The following is a 24,716-nucleotide window of genomic DNA, read 5'->3' as shown; positions in this document are numbered from 1 at the left end:
AACATTTCACTCCTGAACTGAAAAAGAAGGTTTCTTTAAAAGCTCAGTTCCACCCCGATCAAGCTTACTGGTGTTTCAGGCAATTTTAGGATTAATTACTTGGCAAAACAAAGGTGCCTTTTTTCTCTGCTATCTGACTGTTCCGATCTTACATACAAATACAATTTCTGAAGGCACCCTTTCTCCCCAGCAGTCCAAGGTCTCTTACCTTCCACTTCTTCTTCATCACATACATGTTTAAGGAAGGAAGCCCCTCTATCCAGTACTGCCTCGTCCTCCATCCTATAGTAATAGAAAAGAAAAAAGGAATGCTCAGACTTCTCCTGGAGTGAGCGATTTGAACCGGCCCAGGTCCTGGGCAGGTTAATTTGCAAGCTGTTGTTCATGTTCCTGTGGGCACTCCTGTTTTCCTTCCAGTGCCTGCTGTTCCTTCATAGAGCTCCTTTCAAACGGCGTTTGGTTTAAGATGGCCTCACGTCGCTCGAGTTCTAACCTTGAGAGGACATCAGTGGTGACAGGTGGAAGTAAGGTAATCCTGGCTAGAAGTCTTTGGGATTTTTTCCTGTTTCTTCTTTTTTCCCCCCCCTCTGCCTTTTTCCTTTTTTCTAAAATGGACGTATAGACACAAAAGCAATTTTGGGACTATCTATGCAATAGCCAAGAGCTTGCTGAGTTCCAGTTTCCTGTTAAAGTTCTTCTGAAGGACCTTGGCTGCAGAACCACATACAGGAGCAGGCACACATACTACACAGACATACACATGCGTCTGAATGCACAGTGGGAGACCAGCCTTGCGCCAGCCTCTTAATGCTAGCAAAGCACACTTGTCTGTAGGGAGGCAAGCTTTGTGTCACATGGTGGCCTTACAGAAATCTGACATATGAGGATTATCCAGAGACTGAGCTACAGTAAGTCAGACCATCACAGCAGTCACTTATGTGTGTCACCCATTCATTCATCCATTTGGGGATGGGTTTTAGCAGTTGTCTTCTTTCCCTTCCCTTTTTCTCTCTACCTCTTATCTGCTTCTCTGTATAGGACAGACTCCTAACTCTATGCCTCCACCAGAAAGGTCTTCCTGGCAGTGCTGCCCAGAACTCATGCTGCTGTTATTTCACCCACAAAATAAGACCACACACTTTCCAAAGGTTCACCTGCAAATTCATTTTTGACAAGCAAATACAAAAATGATCAAATCACAGAAAAAAAAAAATCGAGCTATAAATCTCCTTTCATATTGCTTAGAGGCTAAGGACATATTTGCTGCTCAGTGCTGGACAGTCACTGTGGAAGCTTTCTATCTTAATACAATGGGAGACCGAGCTGGTACCTGTTTTCCTACCAGTGGCAAGAAACAGGCATATGTGGGTAACAATCAAAAAACAATACCTTCTCCTTATATTCCTTAGATGGAATAAGGAAAAACTCAGTACAGAAAGAAGCAAAGCCTTCAAAAACTTCTTCACACCCATATCACTTCCACTTGTGATCCCACAAGATCCTCCAAGTGCAGCAGCAGCAAACACTTCATACAGTTTTTAAGGGCACATTCAAGTTCAGAAGAGTATAAAAACCAAACAGATGAGACAGAAATCGGAATGTCTCAGGACATCTACCTTGCATGTCAATGGCTACCTGAACAACAACAACAAAAAAAAAACCACCACAGCCACAAAAGAAAGTACCAGAGCCCTCATTTTCTGAAAGCAGTGGCACAGCAGCCATTCTCCCACCTTTGCCAAGTGCTCCTCCACCTCAAGCATCTCTACCAACATGCCACTGGCCTCATCCTTGGCTTAGTCTGCAGCTCAGCTCCCGTGAATGAGTCTCAAATATGTCACAGGTAAAAAAGAACAAAGCAACACTTTAGATTCAAAACCACTAACTAAGCAGATAGAAATACACTGCTTTTATTCTTTCAGATTACTGGACAGCAGCAGCTAATACAGCACCATACATGAAATGAATGTGAGTATCAGCTCCTAAATTTAGGTCCAGTTCTGACATTTGAAAAAAGGTCCACCTCCCCTTCACAGAGGCTGTTTCTGCGCATGCTGTCTGCCAGAGACTCAGAAGCCAGATGATTCGAAAAACAAATTTCCCTGACTTAAGGAAGGTACCATTTCACAAGCAGCTGCTACCTTGCGTGAAGGGGAAGGACATACTTCTTGACAACAAAACACAAAAAAAACAGCACTCAGGCAGGCCCACAAAAGTTCCAGTTCTTCAACTAAATTATTTACAACTCTTTATGCATCTTTTCTAAGGCAATAAAAGTTAACATATTTCATGGATGCTCTTGCCTTTTTGCAATGGTTGTGAAGATGCACTCAAATTTATTTTTTACAATTTTTTTCTGTCAAAGCAGCACAGTAGCTACTTGCTATAAACACAACCAAAAACATCTGGAACAGATGGGATGGGATTTTCAGCCCAAACACAAACCACACAGGCTTTATTACTCCGTAAAGTCTGTTCTTACACTTTCATCCACAGCGTGCCCTGGCATTTGCCTCCATTCCCTGAGTACCGACATGTTCAGGCCTCTCAGCATGTGTGTGTTTGTGCAACCACACCTGCGCATCGTCCCACAGTCCCTGCTCAAACACCAGTTCCCAAGGCCCATTTCTCCATACCATCTTCTGCAGCATCAGTCTGGGCGCGCAGCAGCTGAGAAGCAACAGTCTCCAAGTGGAATAGGGGAAGAAGGAAGGAAAAGAAAAGGAGCAATTTTCACTGCCTGCAAAGAATACAGGGCTGAAAAAACACAGGGTGCCATCCGCCTAGCAGAATGCCTGCTCAAACTCCTCACTGCAGCAGTGCATCCTCCCAGCATCACCCTGCCTGCTGCTGAGCACCTACAGCAGCATCTCACCACAGGCAGCAGAAGCAGACCCCACACTTTCCCCTGTCCTCCCAGTAATGGCCCCCTTGCTCCCCTGCATCAGTCTATCATGTTTAACAGCTGCACTTCCTAGCTGCAGAGGGCTGGGAAACTGCTTACGACACATTGTAAAGCCTCATGCTTCCCCCGAAACAAGCACAGAGCAGATCCGAAAGAGCTGGGGGGTTTAAAGGGCCAGGAATAGAGCCTGGGTCGCCTTGGCACGGCGCCCCGTCTCTAATCCGCAGGAGTTTAGTGATTAGACTCCCAAGCGCCACCTCCCTTGACTTGGTCTTTTCTGCCTTTCTCAGATTACTGCAGGATTTCTTCAGGCCAAAATCTAGCAAGAAAGCATCCTTTATGAATTTGCAAAGGGGAAATATTTCACCCCCCTGGGATTTTTCAAGTAATATTAAATGGAACTTGCAGAAACTAAAAAAAGAAAATAATAAATAATCACATGAAACAAGAAAATCTTCACTTGGATCTTCAGGAGTAAACTGTCAGAGTCCTGTCAGTGAAGCACTGCAGCAAGAAAAGGTATTTTCCCTATCCCATGGAGGAGATACACGCACTGGATGGAAGAAAGGATGGAAATTTTTTTAGGGCCTCTGAACAGAAAGTTTAAGTCTGGTTTACCAGCTCCTTGCAATAAGGTAAAAAGCATGGGCCATTCAGACACTTTTTATCCAGATCCACAACTTCATTACTGCTACCGCAGGCTTTTGGGAAAAAAACTAAAAAAAAAAAAATTTAAAAAAAAAAAAGTTTCTGTTTTCAGGGTCTAGGTCTGAGCAAGTCATGTACTCTGACAGAATATACTCAAGTGAAAAAATATGAGCTGCTTGAGTAATTGGCCTCTCTGGGTAGATAATTAGATCGGTACCAAACATTTTTAGAAATGACATTATGTGTCAACAGGATTTTAACAAGAGTCACACACAGCCTACCCAGCACAGCATGCAACTCAAACCTAAATTTGCAGACAGAGCTCACAGAAATATTCTGCCAGACCACTAGGAAAGAACAAGACCAATTTAGTACTAACAGGGATCCCCGATTTCATAATGGAGAGAAAAGTCAGTATAAAATGGGCAAAGGTGAAGGAAATCAAATAGCACAAAGTAGAGGAGAAGATGAAAAGACTATTCTCGAGTGAACAGAGCACACCCTGAAAAATGAGGAAGTATATTTGCCTCTCTGCTCTGGGGTAACTTTGAAGGTAAGAGCATTTCTGAGCATTCAGTGTTACCACAGCAAACCTGATTTGTGTTCTGAAGTGCTGTGGCTCAAAACCAAATTATTTGATACACTAAAAAAACCCAAAATATTACTGAAAAATCCTTGTCTCCTTCCCCTTGACTACACACTTAATTTGACAGTCTCTGTTTTGCTCAACATATTATAAACTCTTCCTGCAGGTCTCCTTGTTATATCACTGAACACTTGCAACACATCTTCAAAGCAGTTTAAAGCAGCAAGGAAGCTCAGCTTAACTGTTCCCTGTCCTAATGGAGGCAAAGCCCAGTGGCAAGCCCTGCCTCCTGCCCGGCCAGAGTGCTGGGAGATGGCGTGCTGCCACCAGCCGGCCTGGGCAAGAGACACCGCTGGGGCCTTCCCGCTGACAGTCATCAACACCAGCGCTTTTTATAACTTCGTAATTGATGACAGAAGAGGGAAAATAGTGTTCGGCGTAAATAAAGCTTAAGGGCTGATGTGGCGACACGAGCTGTTGCGTGGAGATGCAACTCAGTCGAGTGAATAGAGGCGTAACATAGCTGGGGAGCAAGAAACGAGAGTTATGACTTGCTGATAAGCTTTTACAATTCTGCCCATTTCAAACGTCTTTTGCAATCAGGAAAAAAACCCAGCAAACTCTGGACTGAAGAAAAAAAAGAAACCACCAAAACACAGAGCCAGCTCTGTAACTGAAATGGGTAGCACAATGCAGAGCCCATGTGAAAGTCACATTTAAAGAGCAACACTTTTGCAATAACCCAGGGCACGGAGTGTGTCAACGGCTTCAGGGAGGAGAGAACATTGGGTCACAGAGCAGCAACGCCAACAGCAGGGCTCCAAAAGTGATCGGGTCAAACCTAGTGACGGAAACGTGGCTGCCCAGCCCCATAGCCCAACAGCTCCTGCTTTACAAATCCTGACAGGCTGGTGTGTAGAAGCTGTCTACATTCATGGGAAAGGCAAGTAAAATAAGGTCTTCCCAAGCATTCAGAATCAACCACCCTTGTCTGCTTCTCAGAGCCTTGCACCATTTACTTGTCAAGAGTTTCTGCCTAGTGGGCACCTTCCACTAGACCAGGTTGCTGAAAGCCTCATCCAACCTGGTCTTGAATGCTTCCAGGAAGGGGGCAAGAGTTTTTACTCAGAAAACTGCTATCCATAAACTGAAGTGGGAGCACAATAGTTGGGATGCTGGGAGGAAAAAAAAAAAAAAAAAAAAAAAAACACACAAAACACAAAAACAAGCAGCTGGCTAAGCTATTTGGCAGATCTCACAACACTGCAAGGGTTACACCTGAATTCACACATACACCATTCCCCCTCACCATTTACCTCCCAAACACTAAATGGGGAAAACCATCCAGCACACAAGTCATTTTTCTTCTTGGAGGCTGAAATGTAGTTTTCATAGAATCCTAGAAGGTTTGAGTTGAAAGGGATCTTAAAGACCATCCAGTTCCAACCCCCCTGCCATCAGCAGGGACACCTTCCACTCTACCATGTTGCTCAAAGCTCTGCACAACCTGGCCTTGAACCCCTGGGAGGGGGCATCCACAGCTTCTTTGTGCAGCTGACAACTTTTTTTCAGCTGTGGAGACTATAGCTCCCAGCAGAATAGACTGCATCTGACAGCATGATCTGTTTGGAGGCTCCAGTGTCTGCTACACAAAGGACTCCTGTACCTCTGTAATTCCTTCCTGTGCTGCTAGGAACAAACCTGGAGTGGCCCATGTGCACGTACTCATCAGCTGTATTTTTGCTGCTGGTAATCACAACCAGAGCTCACAAAAAAACCCACGATGTAGCTTGCAAGGAACAGCTTCAGATACAACCACAGCTCCACTCCGCACTGTTCCCCTCAAGGTGTAAGGGGCCTGCTCGTGACAACCAAGCTGGCATTCAGAGTCCTTTGCAGGACTGAGATCAGATGGAACAATGCAACCAACCATTAGCTTTACCTGGAGGCTCACATAGATGGGATGCACAAGGCCTGGACCAGAGTACAGAGAAGAGACACCAAAGACTTCCCTGTCAGTGACAAATGATGCCTTCACCAAGCCACCCAAGTTGGATGCCAAATGTGTGTGTATATGTGCATGTATCCCGAAGATAATGAGTCAATAAGCTAAAGAGGCTTCTGTCAACAGGCTTCGGAGGGCAGAGATAACATTTTTTTTCTCTGCAACCTGTGAATCATTCAGATACTGTGATGATAGTGGACAACTGAACAGGAAGCTAGGAAGGAGACCTGGTCCCAGCTGATGTTCTCAAAGCCCATATGCAAATTCTTAAATAAACAGATCTAATATGACCAATTCCTTTGTGCTAGATGTGTTTTGGTTTTCTCACATACTTGCATATGGGCTCTATCACACAGGAAAATGAGCTTCTAACTATACTCTGCACGATCTGGTTGATGTGCTTTTAGAACACATTGCCAAGTTTATCTTGGAAGCATTTTCCCCCGTCAGCTCTGAAACAGCATTTATTTACATGCTTTCTCAGCAAAAGGTTGTACTAACCAGGAGCAGAGGACAGAAGCCTTTACTTTCTGCAGAAAGAACTTGCACTATAATATTTTTAAAACCAAAGCCAGATTCTTTTAAAATAACACTTGATAATAAACAGGGAACTAATACCCAGGATGACTGCTTTGCACAATGCAGTCGAGTAGAGGAGATGCACAAAGACTCATCTCAGCTCTTTACTGTCCTGCAGACTTCTTGTCTCAATGGAGAACAGCATCTCCATCTCTCCAGAGCAATGCCAGTCATCTCCCGTACAGAACTGTGAGACAACTACTAATGCTACAAGACTAAAATCCGTAAATGCAAGCAAGGTGCTAAAGCACCCTTTTTTCAGACAATGCAGGACATGTAGGAAAAGGCTGGAACATATACAACCTCAAAGGAGTGTCGACTGTTCATCTGGTTTGGGCCCTCCTTTTCCTTTTTGCAGTCCCAACTCCTATTTTCTAGTTCCAATGAACTGCTAGCACGTGTTGGCCCACAACGCATGCGACATGGTTTGCTGATTAGCTGCACATGCTGTAGTGAAACAAGAAGGCAGCAAAAAGTAAGAAAGTTTTGCAAGTTTAGCATCTTACTACCAACTCACAAGCAACTGCATGTTCTGGATTGCTCTTCTTTTCAAAGGGCATGTGAAAATTCAAAGGTTCACTGTTGCTTGCTCATGTCCTTCAAGCACAACGGCAACATGAGTCTTTCACTACCTGTCAATGAAGCACGCTTCTTAAAGGGGCTTTGGAGAAAGGATGAGCAAAGCACAGGGTAAGGGTGCCCCTCAACAGTCCACATAAATCATAAATTGAGGTTACACTTCCCGTCTGCCCCTCCTTCAAGGTCCTTTCATGGAAGTCCATCTAGATCAGAGTTGTGACAAATGACACGCGCAGGAAACAAGCCACTGGCCCAACACGGTGACTTCTGCAGAGCACGCCAAAGACAGACCAGACGAGCACAGTTCCTGCGTCACCGGCCTAGCTTTGTAAAGCAGGACACATCCTGCACCCATCAGTGTGCTAACACTCTCCGCTTACAGCTACAAGACTGCTTTTCAGATGTCATGCTATTTCGCCTTTTTTTTTAAGCCACCCTCATGCTCAGTATGTTCTTGAGAATAAGTCATTTAAATAGACACATTCTCTCAGTGCTTCTTTGTCCCTCAGAACCTTAATTCTGAGAGGCTGTCTCCCCATCAGCATTTCAGATGGTGTTTTCTGTAGGCAGCCATTTGCCTTTACATTGCCACCCATTCATTCGATTCAAATATTTTCCCCATCAACTACTACTGTGGTCCCGTCATCAGGTTACAGAGACCTAGGAGGAACCACAAGCTAAAACGGCTGGGTGCCTCCAGTCAATCAGGTAGCATCAAGTAGAATACAAACCTCAATACAGGCTACTTGCTTGAAAGGTCTCAGTTACATGGATTTCAGTCACAAAAATGTAGCCCATTCATTCCGTAATACTGTGCCATGCTATTTAAACTAGTAAAAGTGGTTTAATATTAATGAGACATTTTTGAAAACTAGGGGGAGCGTGGGCAAAGGGACTTTAATTGGGTTTGGTTTTTTAATAAATTCCTAATTAAGACCTCTCATTACATGAAATGTTTCCCTCTACAGAGGTGTTCTCAGGGATGAAAATTAAGTCCCATTATAGGATTTAATCACAAGTCTCAGTTCTTGACCAAATCTTGTTTTCAAAAACTCTTACTGAATGGAACATCAAGAACACTAAAGGTTTATCTCAGCTCACAGGTGAAGCCTATAAGAGCACCTTACTGAAACCAAGGTAAGAATTACTTGAATTTATTTTGACAAAGTAAGTTATATCATTCAGATTGCAATTTATATATCTGACAACTTCAGGAGAACTCTTCAACTTGGATATGTTCCAAAACTGAAATAACTACTAGGAAGGTAATTAGGACTGAATGAAATTGAAGTTTTCTTCTGCACAAACAAGAAAGAAACATTATCAAAACACAGGGAATTACAAGGGGCCATATTGGCACTAGACCCTTGGGTAGGTATAGCAGTTGAAGCCATTGCTTTATTATGTTTAGATTGCTTACCATAAAATGACACAGCCCTATAAAACCTGATTAAGTCAGCTGCCTGTTTGTTTTTGTTTCCTTCTCTTAACGAAAATCATGAAGCTGTAAGTGGAGACATACCAGCAAGGAGAAGTCTACCTTTACTTCATTCAAGCTTAATTTGAAAACTGTAGCATCTCAGTTAAAGTCCTCTCTCCAGCAGGATGAGGTGAACCTCTACAGCTGAGCATCTGGTTCCTGACATCTTTCACATACATCTCCTATATTTAATGTAGCTAGAGCCAGTAGAGGGTATAGAGACACTCTGAAAGGAATTCAAGATTGCACTTATGTAGGAGCTTTATGAGATGAGCAAATCAACGGAAAGAAGTTATTTTAGACTGCAAATATTATGAATATATCTGTTTGAGGCTAACATAAACCAGACATTTTTGTAGCTTAATTTTCTTCAAAGCATGAAACATAAATCACAAAAAAGTTTTCTCTAGAGGCAGAATGGTGTCAGGTTTTTAAACCCACAAGCAATAGCGGATTTTTCCTAAAAATTATTATTTCAATACAGCCTGTGGGATCTGAATTTTTTTTTTGCCACTTATTACCATGACAATGTCATGTCCTGAAATATTTTTGTTAGTTTTATACCTTATAGGCAACTTCTTCTTTGACCATGTTTTACACATCCAATTGGCTCTCCCTCCAATTTTTTTTCAGTTTTGCATACTAATGACAAAAAGAACAGAGTTCAATTTTGACAGGAAAACATTCCTGAAATATCCCCCACCTGCTTCAAAACGTGCTTAGAGAAAAAAAACAGCAAATTCTTAGTAGTAATTCAAATATGGGAAAGTGGCAAGAAGAGAATGCATTTCAGGAGCAGACTAAACAAGAAGGCTGACATGGAAAGATGACTTCAAGTCATACAGCATATGTTTGCCCCACTTAAAGAAAATTAGGCAGTGTACAACAGACTTATAATTTAGCGCATGACTTGAGGCTCAGTAAACCTTAGATGAAACTGTTCCACAGGGCTGATTTATGAGAGCATTTTCATGTGCTCTTCAACTAAACTCGTGTCTATTTAAAAACAATCCTGTTTTATAAAGTAGTTGCTCTTTGTTCAAGACTCGTGTAAGAGCTCTTTTCAAGAAATCTGTGCCTAAGTGTATTATGTCACAAGACTAGGTATCACAGACTAACAACTGCCTGCAGTATTACAAGCATGTATTTTACATCAGCTCAGCACACAACTTCAAAATGGGTGCAAGGCTTTAAAAAGTACATAATAGACAGGGGATCTGTAGACATCTATATTTAAACATACACAGATATATAAACCTAGACAAAAACTGCAACTGTGGGAAATCTTTCCAGCATCTGCTGAATATTGCCTACAGAGTCTCAAAAAGCAAAGTATGGATAGCTTGGACCTGAGAGCATTTCCTACCTATAGACAAGGATGTTAAAGTGGGCGTCTCAGCCTTGCCAGACTGCCTTTTAAAATAAAAACGTTATCTGAAATGGGAGTTGTTCATTTCCCACTCGGCTAAAGACCAGGCATTGTGTACAATGTGGGGTGGGGTAGCACACCCAGTAGCACCATTAACCCAGATCTGGTTTTCTCCAGGGAAAACAATCCAGCACTCTCAGTCCCAGCTTCTCAGCAAGCAGCTCCTGCACTCATCCTCCCACGTGACCGTTTTGGGGGAAAGTCTCTTCTTCTCAGCAATAACCCCCAGTACACAAAATCCTTCCATTAACACGAAATGTGTGTGCCCAGCTTATGTCTTTATTACAGTTTGGAACTTCTCCATTCCTTCAGGCTTCCTACTTTCAAATGCACAACTTCTAGAGCTGCACGTTTCCCTCCCCATCACCTTCCCAAGCATCTCTGAGATGCTGATGTCATTCTAAAAGCATCACAACACTCCAGACCACCGACATTAAGATGGGGCCTGAGCCAGGCCAGGCCCCAGCCAAGCATGAAGCACAGAATGTATGCTGGCTCTATGCTTTCTGCTGGGAAGAGGACAGACAATACCTGACCCGGCACAGAGCTCAACTGGCAGAGACAGAAAGCCTGGTTGCATAAAACATTTTGGACATATGTGAAGCAGCCAAGGGAGCTAACGCACTTTCAGCACTTCACAGAGTGCAGTCACAGCATTTCTGAACCAATTCTCAGCATTCTGAAGTGATAAGCAGTTTCACGATATGGTGGTTTCAAAAACATAATCCAGCATAAAGGATATTTTTAACATGGGACGATTTCAGTAATCTGCTTCTACGCTCAACCTCACACACAGCCCATGTGGCACAACTGAGCAGCACAGAACAGCGTTACACTAGCAGGACTTTCCCGAAGTGTTTATCACCAAAACCCTCACGCAGCTACGACGTGTGCTGTCCAACTATAGATTGAGGCCTGGAGAAAGTCCATGACAGAAAACCATGAGTATGTCAAGGGTTTTATTTGATTTCTAAATAGTAGAGGCCTTGGGGAGACTGGGGGAGAGAGAAGAAAACAAAAAATAATAATAAAAATCAATCTCTGCAAACTTTATCTGGTTACTAAAAATTAGACAAGTTACTCAAAATTAAGAAGGAATGTGATACCATCTGAGATCACATCAAAAGGAGTGTGATCAGAGCACAGAGCTGTAAAGCTAAGACAAAAGAGGCAAAGTCATCCAATCCAAATGTCAGCATTCACACATAATCCCAGCAGAGAGAAGACAGCTTTTCCAAAAATATTGGACAAGCAAGAAAACCAGTCGGCTTTCAGAGATTCAAGGGCTCCAAGCTAACTTCATCCTCACTTGAGTGACAACTGTTACTGCTTGTCCAGAAGACTTTATAGAGACTGTTCTCAGGAGAGATGAGACAAAATCTCTTCTCAGGAAGGTCACTGGCACCAGTCCCAGTGCATGCATAAAATGCTAATTTAATAACAGTCAATCGAAACTAATGCAGACCTGATAGCTAGAAACGCAAACAGTCAATTTTCAGCTAAACACCGTTCTGCTGTACTGATAGGGGAAACCCACTAAACCCAACAATAAATAAAAATAAAAATACAAACCAGTGCAAGTTTACTGAAGATGAAGAAACAACATTTCCAGAGAGAGGGAAAAAAATGCAAAACCAAGTTATTTTAAAGCCATCTGAGAATAAACTGAAATAAAGTAGAACTTCATCACTTGCACCAATTTAAGATCCAGTCAGAACAACAGAAGTCAGTCACAGCCCCCAGCACCACGAACCCAGGGAGCCGTTCTCTCTCTCAAGAGCATGAAGTGCTTAGCAAAATACCTATTATGCCAGCACAAGTCCCAGAAGCCAAAGGATGCAGGTTCCTTACGAATGACACCCACAAGGATCATTCAGCAAAAATGTGACAGCAAGTGATGATTCCTTTCTGCACTGTCACAGCAGACTCACAGTCCTGTTCAAGGAGAGCAGACTGTGGTGCCTTCTAAGGCTATTGGGACAAAACCACATATGTTTGATCCCTGGCTGTCACTAACCAAACTTACAGCCACACGCAGGGAAACTTTTCTGTTACTCAAAATTTCATGTCGTGATATCAGAGGGGCAGGTTTGTACATGGTTTTGCCAATATTATCAGACAAAGGAAATAGCTGTCATGGAGTACCGATGGCCATTGGGATCAAAGATAGTCTGGAGGAACCTCACTTCCATGTCCACAAGCCACACAAAAGAGTTCATCCACACATTCTCTCTCTTGTCAGCACCTGAGAAGAAAGCACATGGAGATTTCGTACACTTCTCAGTAAAATTCCCTGCAGTGGGCAATAACGAGCAGGTCATCAGGGTGTGGAGCAAAGCACTACCTTTGGACACCCCTTGTTCTTCCACGTATTCAGTTGATAGAGTGATGAGAGTAATGCACCGCAGTGACCTACCTATCACCTTGACTTCGAAGCATGGTGCCAGTGAAGAGCAGACCAAGCCCGTGATCTTTAAACTCGGACCTGCAGACTAGCAATTAGCCATTAGTAAGAGTTTGGCCCAGACCAGGCAGGGGCACATGATTGCGTTTTTGCTGCATTAGTCAGCGAACAAAGCGATATGGGTTCTTTTGCCACCAGGACACCAACTTAAACAGGAGGAACATGACACAGCATAAAAGCAGAGTGGTATAAGCAGACAACACATGATCCTGCATAAAGTCAATCCATTTAGAAATGTTAAACTCACTTTACCAGCAAAATGAGTTTGCTGCTGGATTGGCATTTTGCTTCATGGGAGAGTCATGTTCTTAATTTGGTTCTAAGTGCCCTAAAGCTGGATTTACTGTATCCTCCAACCACAGCCAAGAACGCATAACCGAACTGCTGAGCAGGCAACTCCCAAGTTTTAACAAGACTGTCCTCTAGATGACATCCATTTAAAGGCAGCCCAAAATAGACTTACTCATATCAGCCTGAAACAAGACTGAGAAGAAAACAATAATCCAAGAGCTGAGAAGTAGTTTCTTGCCATAAAGTGTTCATAGCTACTTCTTATGAACTCTTCTATTGACCCATTGCCATGGAAAAACAACTTGTGGGCAAAAAAACTGATAGGAGCAGAGTGATGCTGATAAACAGCACTGTTGCAGGAGGTCCTGTGTCCTCCAGAGTAACATAAAAACTAGTGTAATGACTAAAGAGCTTGTCCAGGAGATCAAGCAGATTTCTGGATGAGAAAATGGGACTTCAAGCATAGGTATTTCTTTTGGACAATGTCTGGAAAACCTCAACCACTCTAGGAATAGACTTTGAAAAAAATCTTTTGGATAGAGACAGTCTAAAAGATTAAGACCGATTTACCAAAGGAAGGTTACTCATGTTACTCAGACTCCCATACCACTTTTACAGCCACTCAAACAAGTTTGTGACCAGAATGAGTTCCTCTCCCTGTATCAGTAGCTGGTTCCTTCCGACTCCAACAACACAACAGAGCACCAGTCCATAAACATGAACTTCCCAGACGTCCCTAAATTGTTCTCTTCGGAAAGGAGAGATTTACAAGGTTCTTGTATCTGTGAGGGTTTCAAGCTATGGCATTTTAACACAAACAAGATCTATAAAAAAATATTTTACAGTTCCTTCATTCTCTGTCTTCTTCTTCCTGGTCTGTAAAACAAGCATTCCTGCTTCTGCTTTATGAACTATAAACTCAAAAGCACCTCCAAGAGCCACAGTTAATGTTAACACACTAGGCATGATATACAGCCTACAATGAAACAATGTGTGGGTTGCACATGAGCACAAGAATTAGTGTGTGGTGCCCATAAGAGTCAAGTTAAAAAAGTTATGGGCCAGAAATTCTGTGCTAAGATCTGATACACAAGCACACTGGACCAGGCTTATCTACTCATGTTGATCACCCACTGCTGCTTTCATCCTCTTTTTCATGTGCATCTGCCTAAAAAACTGGAGGCAGCCATTCTTTGAGAAGAAACCTCAGAAAAATAACTTTCTGTAAAAGGCTTGCAACAGTTATTTTGCTTTGGTAATATATATTCATAAAAGCTCAACAGGATAAAGCAACTTTTACAGTCCTTTTTAGGCTGTCAGGGCCAAGGAAACATTTTACTGACCTACTGATTTTTATTATAATAATAAATAAAAGATGAAAATAAGTTCTGCAGTTTGGCCTATCAGGTGTGGCCACAAAGCAAGCCAGCATGTCTGGTGGTGGAGAGGGCAATGCAAGGCAACACATGTGGTCAGCACCCATTGAGCATAAACTTGCTCAACTGGGTCACCACCTGGCCTCTCCATAGCTGTTCCTATTCATCCTCAACAGACATCCTTCCAACCAGTATTCCTGGGTACTGTACTTACACAAGTTGGTGCCTGCAAATTTCACCAGTCATCTTTAACTAGAAATCTCCATTCCAGAAGAGGGTACATCAGTGGCCAACTCCAGCTAATTTTCAACAGGAGTTTGGATACGAAGCTGCCTTTTGTCCTTTAGGTGATAAGGGCCTCATTAAGCAAAAGAGAGAAAAGGTACTCCTCAATGACTCTGGCCGAGTCACAGACGTCTTAACCATCAGCTGCGGGCACTTTCTTAAATACAGGGTATAACCACCAGCTTGTAAATCTTCATGTAATCATACATTTCTTGGAGACACCTGTTAACAACGATCAGCTTTATGCCCAGTACCTAACTGCAGATGGCTGTTTAAAGGTAAAAGGAAAATAGTCAGCAGCACTATTAAATCCCAGTTATCTGCACCCATTATCTTGCATTTTTTTATTGCTAAGTGGAATGACTGGTCTGGGAACAGAGCCAGAAAAGTTGAGCTGATACCACAGTTCAAGACTTCACACACATTAATGAGAATTTCAAATTAAGGGTCATACCCAGAAGCATACTGACCTCTTCATGAAAAGCACTAGGTACCTTCACTCAGCTACATGTCAAGCCTCCCCAGGAAAATACTGAGCCGTCTGTAATCCGAGGCATTATTGTACCAGGTATAATTAACACAATGGTGTCTTATTCATCATTTGGAATTAAAAAGTCAGAAACGGGTTCAATAAAAATGGGTTAATTTATAGAGAGTAATTATAGAACCTTTTAGAATTCACAGAAATCTCAATGCACTCTCACATTTCTCCATAGCTGAAGGCTCAGAGGACATTCAGGTTACTTGCCGGGAGATATATTTTGAGCACAATGAGCTTAAGTTGGTTTTGCAATGCTTTTTAATAAATTAAGTTGTATACTTAATGTTCAGTGAATTGCATTGGCTCTGTGCTCTTCTAGCTTGATCTTTAATTTGAGTAATTATTTTAAAAGCTGAAGACATGATCTTCCTTTATTCAGTGTCTGGAGAGGTTTCTGACACTGTAAGAAACACTCGGGGTTTCCACAGAGTTGTTTTGCAGTGTATTCCCTTTCAACAAAAATTATACATTGCATTTTTGGCAAAGGGAAGAGGTGGGTGATCCAAAGTTACGAAATATGGAGGTTTTTCTTTTGCAGCAATTCCTGCTGTTTCACTGCTTTATTCACAGGTCCAGAGCATCCATCCCAGGTTAAACTATAGTATGATGATCACAGTTACATGCCCACTCCATTAATTTACATTGTAAATAGGAAAAAGCCATGAAACTGAGGAGTCAGAGCATCATGGTTGTAGTTCAGTGCCCACAATAGTCAAGGAAGGGTGCCTGGGCTTGCCTACACTGTCAGTGAAGCACAGGCCCAAGCCTACGCTCAAGCCCAGACTTGCTCACATTCTTTCCATGCTAGCAGGCTCCCAGGCTTAGCTTCAGAGCACTGCTAAGGTGGAAGATTCAAGGCCCACCACAAAGCCCAGCAGACCCAACTTTTCCTTCTTGCCACTGGACACTAGGCAAGATCCCACATTCACGCTAGTACCATCCAGTGCAGCAGCAGGAATTGCAAGGCCGTCTCAGCAGGCGCTCAGACGCGCCCTGGGCAAACCACAAGGCTTTGAGCCAGGGGAGCTCTGACCCGCCGGGCTTCACACACTAGAGCCTCCTGGCAGAACCATGCTTCAAGCACAATAGCCACATTGCCCGGGACAAGACAGCTTCACGTAGTACAGATCCCTTCTTTACCCAGCAGCCCACTCAGACTGTTGCTCTCAGACACGTGTCCAAGTGACACAGGTCATCTACTGAACTTCACTGGGTACTCAGCCTTCATTTGGCATTCAAGGCTTAGCTAAATTTTCTTCAATTGGTTCTTAGATGTTCATTCATGTAACACACTATTTAAGACAGCACTCTCTTTTTGAATGGTTCTATTTTCAGTTTAAATGTTTCACAAAACTTTATTTTAGTTCTTTTTATAGTTATGCAGGCTATCTACATTAACCAGAGCAAAGCATCGGGCAGATTAATCCCTTAATTTAAGGAAGCCTTTTCCAAATTCAAAACATAAAAAAGGCACATACTCACCTTTTCCTCTACTAAGCTGACCAAAACACTTCTTTTGTCTCACATGAGAGATCATATTCATGACTCTGATTTACCCCAATAGAATAAGGTGTCAAAATCCACTTCCCTAGGCACAGTTAAGTATAACATACACCATTTGCTGAAGGCCACAGAAGGCATTCTCTAAGCTTGGTTGACATGGAAGGCAAACGCTGGGGGAGACACACTACCTTTCCTTCTAAAACCCAACTGCAGCTTTTCAGTACATAAACTGATCACTTACCATTTAAAAAAAAGATAGAAAATGTCAAATACTATTTTATCCTGAGTGAGAAGTACATACATAGTTCTGGGAAAATCTCTGCATATATCACATTCCTGCAAGAGTACTTTTTGCTCTTAAGTGAGAATAATCTTTCCTTTCCAAGCACATTTTCGTGATATATGTGTCAGTAATACACTGGAGAGAAACTCATTCTGAAATGGAAAGCATTTAAAGTTAACACTCTGCTAACAACATCTGTCTATTCAAGATGTTTTTTCAACAAAACCAGTGAAGTCATCTGACAGGGCTACAGGTGAACTGTGAGTGAAAACACAATCTAGGCAGTTGAACTAGATGATCGTTATAGGTCCCTTCCAACTGAAATATTCTTTCCTAAATAAATATTTTATTCTACAACCTTTCTCTAACAGCAGCCTTCAAGTCCCTATCAAAGATGCACTGAAGACTTTGCACTGGTCTTCAACTGATTTCCAACCCCACCCTGCAGGCAGCTTACGGTTACAATCTAGACTTTGTTCCTACAGCCCTCCGGCCCCACTCCATCAGTTCTCTCCAGTCACTGTACTATCTTACCATGCGTTTCTCCTGTTTGTACCGTACTCACACAGGACTCAGCCCAGCACAGCGCTTTGGCATGGCCTTAAAGGTCAGTCAGTTGAATTGCTTCAAGGCCAGAAGTCACCTGTGCTCAAGTGCTTTGCAGGATTAAGGCTGAACAGCCCCACAAAAGCAAACATCCCATAAACTGTGAGAAAGGTGCCAGAATAGGAGCCCACCATACCACCAGCAGCAATGTAACCCATGCTGTTGCACTCTGACAGCACAGCTCTGGATTTCCAAGCCTTCCCCATCACCAATACAGATGTTCACTGCACTGAAAACCCATTCACCTCGGTGCCTTTTTGAGCTTACCTATCATCAGTATTACAAAGGCATCTGGCACTGCTTCTGTTGAACACCACATTCATACTTCGCCCAGGACAATGCGCCTAAAACTCAGTTGTTACTCACAAACGACAGCCTAATAGATCATGAGATGTTAAACAATTTATGTGGAACTACGCCCAGGGCACTACACACTGTATTGTTGTGCCATTAAGGCTTTGGAACGAAGCTTCTTTGGGGACAGAAGAGAACAAAGTACCCATCTATTTTTTCATTGCCATTATTGTTTCTGCCTAGAAAGACACAGGCTGGTCTACTGAACAGGGCTACTGTTCTTTAACTGTGCTGTTTGCTGAATGCAGGAGCTGCCAGACGTGGAAGTGGTATCAGTCTACTCAAATATAATAAGAATTTGGGCAAAATCCACTTCATGATCACCAAATTTGCCAACTATGAGACCTAAGCAAAATTTACGTGCACAGTTCCTGTATACAAGAAATACGCTTTCATCCAATTCCAGTGCAACAAAGCAGGCCTAAAATGTTCAAACACTACTTTTCCTTGAGCAACCAAGCAACTATTTCCTGACCTCATTCTAAGCACAGAGTCTTCCCATATTTAGCAACCTTGATGAAAGATCTTTACGCTTATGTATAAGGGTTGACAATGTGTCTGAAGCATTATATAGTCACAGGTACAATAAAAGCAGGTAACTTTTGCAACCTTCAGTTCAAGGTTAAGAGTTGACATTAGAGACTCAGTAAGCCTTCAAGAGGTGATCAAAATTAAGTAAAAACTTTTTAAAAAAGGTGAAAATAGTCTTCAAGTTGCACACACCATTGAAAAAGGCAAGTTCTGTTTCTGAACCTACTACACAAAATAGATAAAACGTGAACATTTTTGTAAAGATGATTACTTGACACCCAAGACCCCAGTTGTCATCTCTGACTTAAGATTACACATCCACATAGTCATCAAAATGAACAAGTTTGCACATTTTGCTCAGAAAACAGCAGCAGAAAAAGATAAAATATACCACAGGAGTCAATTTTAGAGGAAAAAAGTGAAAAATTTCTTACACCTGCAAACCTACTAGGATTTCTTGCATAATACCAGCTCATTGTGAATAACTTGTAAAATAAAGTAGAATTAAATCTCCACTGGGGAACAATCACATAAAATTTTAGCCTGTTTCACTAATTTCACTGATTAGCAGCAGTCACCTTTCACAGGTTAAAAAAAAAGGTACCATTCCCACCATGACCCCCATATTTCTGAGTGCAGTTTTGCAACCACAATTATTTGTGTCCATAGCTGGGCAGATCATGGAAATATCCAAGTTCCAGATTTAGTGGTAGAAACACTCAGATGAAAAAAAACAAAAGTTCAAAACCACCCTCAAAGAAAAATGTAGCAAAGAAATCTGTAGGCAATGAAAATAATAATTAAGTAATCTAAAAAAGCAGTCCCTGAAATATGTCTAAAAAGGAGCAACACAGATAAACCTGCTCCAATTTATAAAGAAATGCAATTCCTTTCAGTCTCTGGCTGGATCCAAGCTTTTCTCCTTGGAGAAACCCAGACAAAATATTCACTACGAACCATACCTGCAGGAGTAGTTTGTTTACAAGGCAAGGAGAAGTATATAATTCATCAAGCCAACATTTTATATTTCAGAATATTTTAAAATAATTTCATTTATTATGGTAACATTAGAATTGAACAAAGCAATTTTTATAATTAGCATTAATAACAGAAGAAAGTGATTTTAGTAATCCTCCGTCTTAAGTCATTCAAACGATTCCCACCACCACCAAGTTCAATATTTCAAGACTCACCCTGAGATGTTAGAGGTATGGATCAGTACTCATGGAAGGACAAGTAAGGCTTATTTCAAGTCAGACTTAATGCAAAGTATTTAGCAAGCACATGTTATATAGTAGCAAAATAGAAATATGATTCTGTTGCCCTGTAAATGTAGTTATATAATAAAGCTAGGATTCAAAATGCTGTGACTTGGAAGATTCCCCGTCCCAAAGGATTTCTTTAGGAGTAGTAAATACGTAGATTAGCCATATTCTCTCTCTCTTCACACACATTTATAGATATATAAATAATTCACATACATCAAAAAAAAAAAAAATCCCCCTTCAGTCTTTGTTTTACTTTGCAGCAGAATTAGCTCTGCTAACAGCACACATTTCTGGAATTCAGATGCTGAAAGTTCATTTGAGCCACAAACTAAAAGGATTCTGATGCTGGTGAAGCCAAATCATCTCTTCTGATTTTTCTGATGAGAAAATTTGTTAAAAATAGTGTCATGTGCAATTTCCTCTGATGTGCTCAGAAGGATCAGTCATACGCAAACAGTATGGAACACAGTTGCCTATTGCATGCTATAAGTCCTGCCCTCCTTTTGCTTACAGGGCTGTAAATTTGGAGGGAAACACACAAGTCCAAAACAAACAGAACTGGATGCCAGGAACTGAGATGTAGGTTTCGCTGATTCTCTGCTTTTTCTCCCATGAAACTCATGCAAATTCTCCCCACTGACAGTCCTTGTACCAATTTCATAAGTTCCTTATGTGAAAAACTAGTAACTGCAGGAGAGTAATTCAAAGACATTTCTATCTCTTCAGTTAATGCAATTAGGCAATTGAAAAACAAGAGGACAAATGATACAATGGGGCTTCCCAGTTCAGGAGGTCACTGTGCAGACACTCAGTTTAGTGAAACCCAACCCAATGGGCAGCTTGCGTCCTCCTAGACCCCGAATGGCTTGTGCACAGCCCTGTACGCAGTGCTTTTATTTCACAGGAGTTATTTTCATCAGAACTAACATCATGCACTAATTTTCAAGGCTTAACAGTTAACTCCCCATCATAGTATCTTTGAGCTCCATCTCCATGCAAGGTTTTACTGGACAGACTACAGCCACTCCTTGAAGCCGCTATTTGATATTGAGTCATCAAGGTCTAGAGAGACGATGGTAGAGACCTACCCGAGAGCAAGCACTCCCAACAGATTTAACACTTATGCCACACACTGTTTTAGCACCCAATTATGGGCGCCATAATTGTCTTCAGCTGTCCAACAGCAATAAAAAGCATTCCTGCCACAAACTGCATACAATCCTGAGCAAATTCAGTAGAAACAAGATGGTACGGTAACTCAAAAGTTCAAGGACAGGGGGGCAGAAGCATTGCTTTGATTGGTTGTAGGACTTCACCGCAACCTTGATAATTTTATTGCTGTGTTGTCAAGCCACACAGTGAAACATAGTTAAGAAAAAGACCTGTGCCTCTCCATTCAAGTTCTGTTATTTAGACAGCGCACAAAAGAGAAGCTTTCCTTCCACCAGAAGCAGCACAATAAGAGAGACATACTCCTTTATCAGTATTAACCGTAAACTGCTATTACTGGATTTTCAAAGAGCACTCCCTTTTGAGCCTTCTAAATGGATTTGAAGCCGGAAGCAGCTAATTGACTTTGAACGAGAAAACCTGATAGCAGTTATCACAACCCTTTTAATTTCCTCAAAGCAAGAGTTCAAATTCTATATCTAATGCGCAAAGAAAATATGTGAAAGGCAGGTCGCTGGAGCCTGACAAGGATGCTATCTCACTGAGGCAGTGAAGCCATTTTTAACCAGCACTGCAGAGGAAACGACTCGATGCCACAGCACCAGTTAGAATGCTCTGAACACTGTTTTTAACAAGGTATCCTTAAAGCCAGCCTAAAGTCCTCTGGTGCTCCCAATCCTGAAGAAGGTATTCCAGTGCAAACCAGTAAAAGCTATGCTATTTTTCATAGGGACACATAGAACAATGTAATAGCATAAAGTTAAAAAAAAAATAAAAAATCAGAAGACTAGCAAATCCACACTAACAGACAGGCACATAGGCACACAGGAGCATTACTTTCTGTACCCACAGGAATAAGCATTTTCAAGCATACACCTTCCTGAAGCAGCTATCTCATCCAGTATATATTTGCTCAATCAAGGCAACACCTTGCCTTTGCAGTTCCTTCCCTCCATCAGGATAGCATCTTCAACTCTAAGAACTGCTACCTGAAAGCAGCTGTTTGCAGACTTAAGCAGAAAAATAAATAGAAGTATTCTCTTTTCTCTCACACAGTAATTTCCATTCACAACCTTGTCCAAAACAGCTTCCCGCTTGTTATTTGTTATGGATCTTTAAGGTGGTGGTGCAGTTAAAAAATTTTTCAGACAGAAACACAAACGGCTTCTCCAGCACCGCTAGAAGTACACTTGTGTACATGAACAAGGCACCCTCTCCAATAAGTAGGTAGATCATAAAACAAGGAGTTGCAGATTTTCCCTTCTCATGGCAATGCTCTTCTTTGAACTGCACTTTGTGCACAACCTGAATCTTTTCTTATCAAGGTAAGACATCAGTGACCGAAGCATCTGCCCTGCACCGACAGCAGGACTGTGAAAGCACGTTTTGAAAGCTCCTCTACAGAACTCATTTTAAAAACCTACCGTGAGGTATACCACAATACAACACCAGTATATGAGGGTCTTTTCTGACTGCAGAGAAGTTTAAAGGAAAAATCTTGACAGTTAGGAGCGACAGAGAAACCTGTCAGACCTCGCAGGGAGCTGAATGGCTGCATACAGGGTGTTAACTTGCTGGGAATACCCAGTGCACACAAATGAAAACTTCATCCCTCCTCATCCCAGCTGAAAAAAAGAAAAAAGCCAAATCATAATTCCTTCTCACCGCACTCTCAACTCTGGACAGCAGCAACACCCCACGCTGCCAGTTCCTCTCAGGCTATTGGTCATTCCTCTACAGTTGCCAGCCCCTTGAAATCTTGGAAGTGCAGCTTACAGTAGCCTCTCCCAGCCCCTGCTTTTAGAAATGTGAAATTCACACTCTGCAGGAGTGAAGCATAACTTACAAGCAAAACCTTCCCATGGTATTTTATTTGAAATTTAAAAGTCTGGGTTTACTTCACATTTGCATCTGGAAGGGGAAAACACAGAAAAAGCATCACTGCAGACTGTACCAACGTGCACCCTTCAGATCATACTGACACTCACAGGCAGGTGAAGTTACTGGGAAATGAAGGCACCAGCTGAAATAAAGCCTCGAAAAACCAACTTCTACGATTTTCTGACATGACAGAAGTCACTAGGAAAGGGCTTTAAGCACTGCCCCAGCATTGAATGGCAGGCAAGAGAAGGAAGGACACAGACTGTGACAAATCAGTTCACACACATGCAAGCATATGAAGAAGCACACACACAGAGGCAAACAATTGCATTTAATCATTCTGCATTGTGACTGGAAACTATTATGACAAAATTAAGTGAAAGAGTTGTTGGGGTTTGGAGCCTTAAGTGTCTGGGGGTGGGGGGGTGGTGTCTTAATTAATGCACAATTTCCTTTTGATCATCAACCAAAAAGAGAACCAGCCATATTCCTGAAGACTATCACATTAGCAGTTAGTAAGTAGCAAATTCTATTCCCACACACAATATGCAACTCTGCAGATTTTGTTAAATCCATCCAGCCAAGTTTCTTCCTTTTTCTTTTTTTTTTTTTTTTGTAAATGGAAAATATGTACATTTCAGGAATAACCAGAACAATAAACCCACTAAGTAGCCAGCAGCCTGAGCACAAAGTCACACTTAGTTGGACAGTAAATTGCACCTCCCTGAAACGTAAGAGAGCAAGTATCCATCACAGAATGGTTTGCATCAGAAGGTACCATTTAAGATCATCTAGCTGCAACTCTCCTGCCCTGGGCAGGGACACCTTCCACTAGCCCAGATTGCTCAAAGCCCCGTCCAACCTGGCCTGAAACACTGCCAGGGAAGGGGCAGCCACAGCTGCTCTGGGCAACCTGTGCCAGTGTCTCACCACCCTCATGGGAAATAATTTCTTCCTGGTATCTAATGTAAATCTCTTTCAGTTTAGAACTGTTACCCCTCATCCTGTCCATTCACCCCCTGACAAGGAGTCCCTCCCCAGCTTTCCTGTAGCCCCCTTTCAGTACTGGGAGGCCGCTATAAGGTCTCCCTGGAGCCTTCTCCAGTTTGAACAGCCCCAACTCTCTCTCAGCCTGTCCTCATAAGGGAGGAGCTCCAGCCCCTCATCTTCGTGGCCTCCTCTGGACCTGCTCGAGCAGGTCGTGGAGCAGTTCTGCGACAGAGCTGTTGCTGTGTGGATGCACCCTAGGACCCAACCTTGCTGCTATTCGTGAACTTGAGTTTACTTACAGGCACAGCTCTGTGGGAGGATTGAACAGAGCCACACTCTCCTCAGAGCACAGAGCCTTTTCCCACATTGTGCAATACCGGGAAGCTCTATGCACCAGCTCCTCCTGAACGCAAGTACTAAAAGGATGCGCTCCTAACAAAGGGGAAATCCTTTAATGTTAAAAAAAAAGACCAACAAAAACCCCAAAGGTATGTGAACAAAAGGATGATTAAATCCTCAGCTCCAAGTTTGCTCTCGAGCAGAGCAGCTCTGGACTGCAGTGGTTAGCAGGAAGGGAAACCAAGCAGCAAGAAGCTTGTCTCAGCGAAGAAAATATCCCCATACAGCCACGCACCAGGTGGAATACTGAAAACTTGAGAGGAAGTGGGATTTCCTCGAACCAGCTACTGCTGACAACTCACCGAGGTGAAGATAACTTGAGAGCATAACAAAAAGTTTTCAAACAGCAGGGAAAAGTTACCACCAACTAAGAAGGGCTGGACAAAAGCACCTATAGAGACAAACCCCCGGGGCAGCGGGGAGGGGGGGAATCTCCATGGCTGCGAGAGCTGCGGGTGCTTCCACCTCCGCGGGGTGGACGCTCCCCGCAGCCGGACGGCGACAAGGCTGCGGGGGCCGCCGGTTCCCGCAAACCCAGCCCCGGCCGGGCTGCCCGCCGGGAG

At 42.5% G+C, this 24,716-nt stretch overlaps 1 protein-coding gene across 11 annotated transcripts in view; it reads right to left on the bottom strand.

Annotated features, from left to right (window-relative positions):
- SLC4A4 (solute carrier family 4 member 4) overlaps window positions 1–24,716 on the bottom strand; it is a 230,632-nt gene that overhangs the window by 158,906 nt on the left and 47,010 nt on the right. For 8 of the 11 annotated variants that reach the window (XM_026847422.1, XM_026847420.1, XM_026847429.1 and 5 more), the window contains exon 1: window positions 209–794. In XM_026847422.1, coding sequence (XP_026703223.1) covers window positions 209–386 — 178 coding nt within the window. In that variant the 5' untranslated portion in view covers window positions 387–794. Of the gene's footprint in view, window positions 1–208; window positions 795–24,716 lie in introns of those variants that run through there. The other 3 variants (XM_026847425.1, XM_026847427.1, XM_026847426.1) reach the window with 1 other exon arrangement.

This window comes from Athene cunicularia, assembly GCF_003259725.1.
Source record: "Athene cunicularia isolate RWA chromosome 4 unlocalized genomic scaffold, athCun1 chr4_part2, whole genome shotgun sequence".
In the NCBI taxonomy this organism is placed as follows: domain Eukaryota; kingdom Metazoa; phylum Chordata; class Aves; order Strigiformes; family Strigidae; genus Athene; species Athene cunicularia.
The sequence above is the reverse complement of the archived record's forward strand: the minus strand, read 5'-3'. Positions and strand labels throughout refer to the sequence as shown.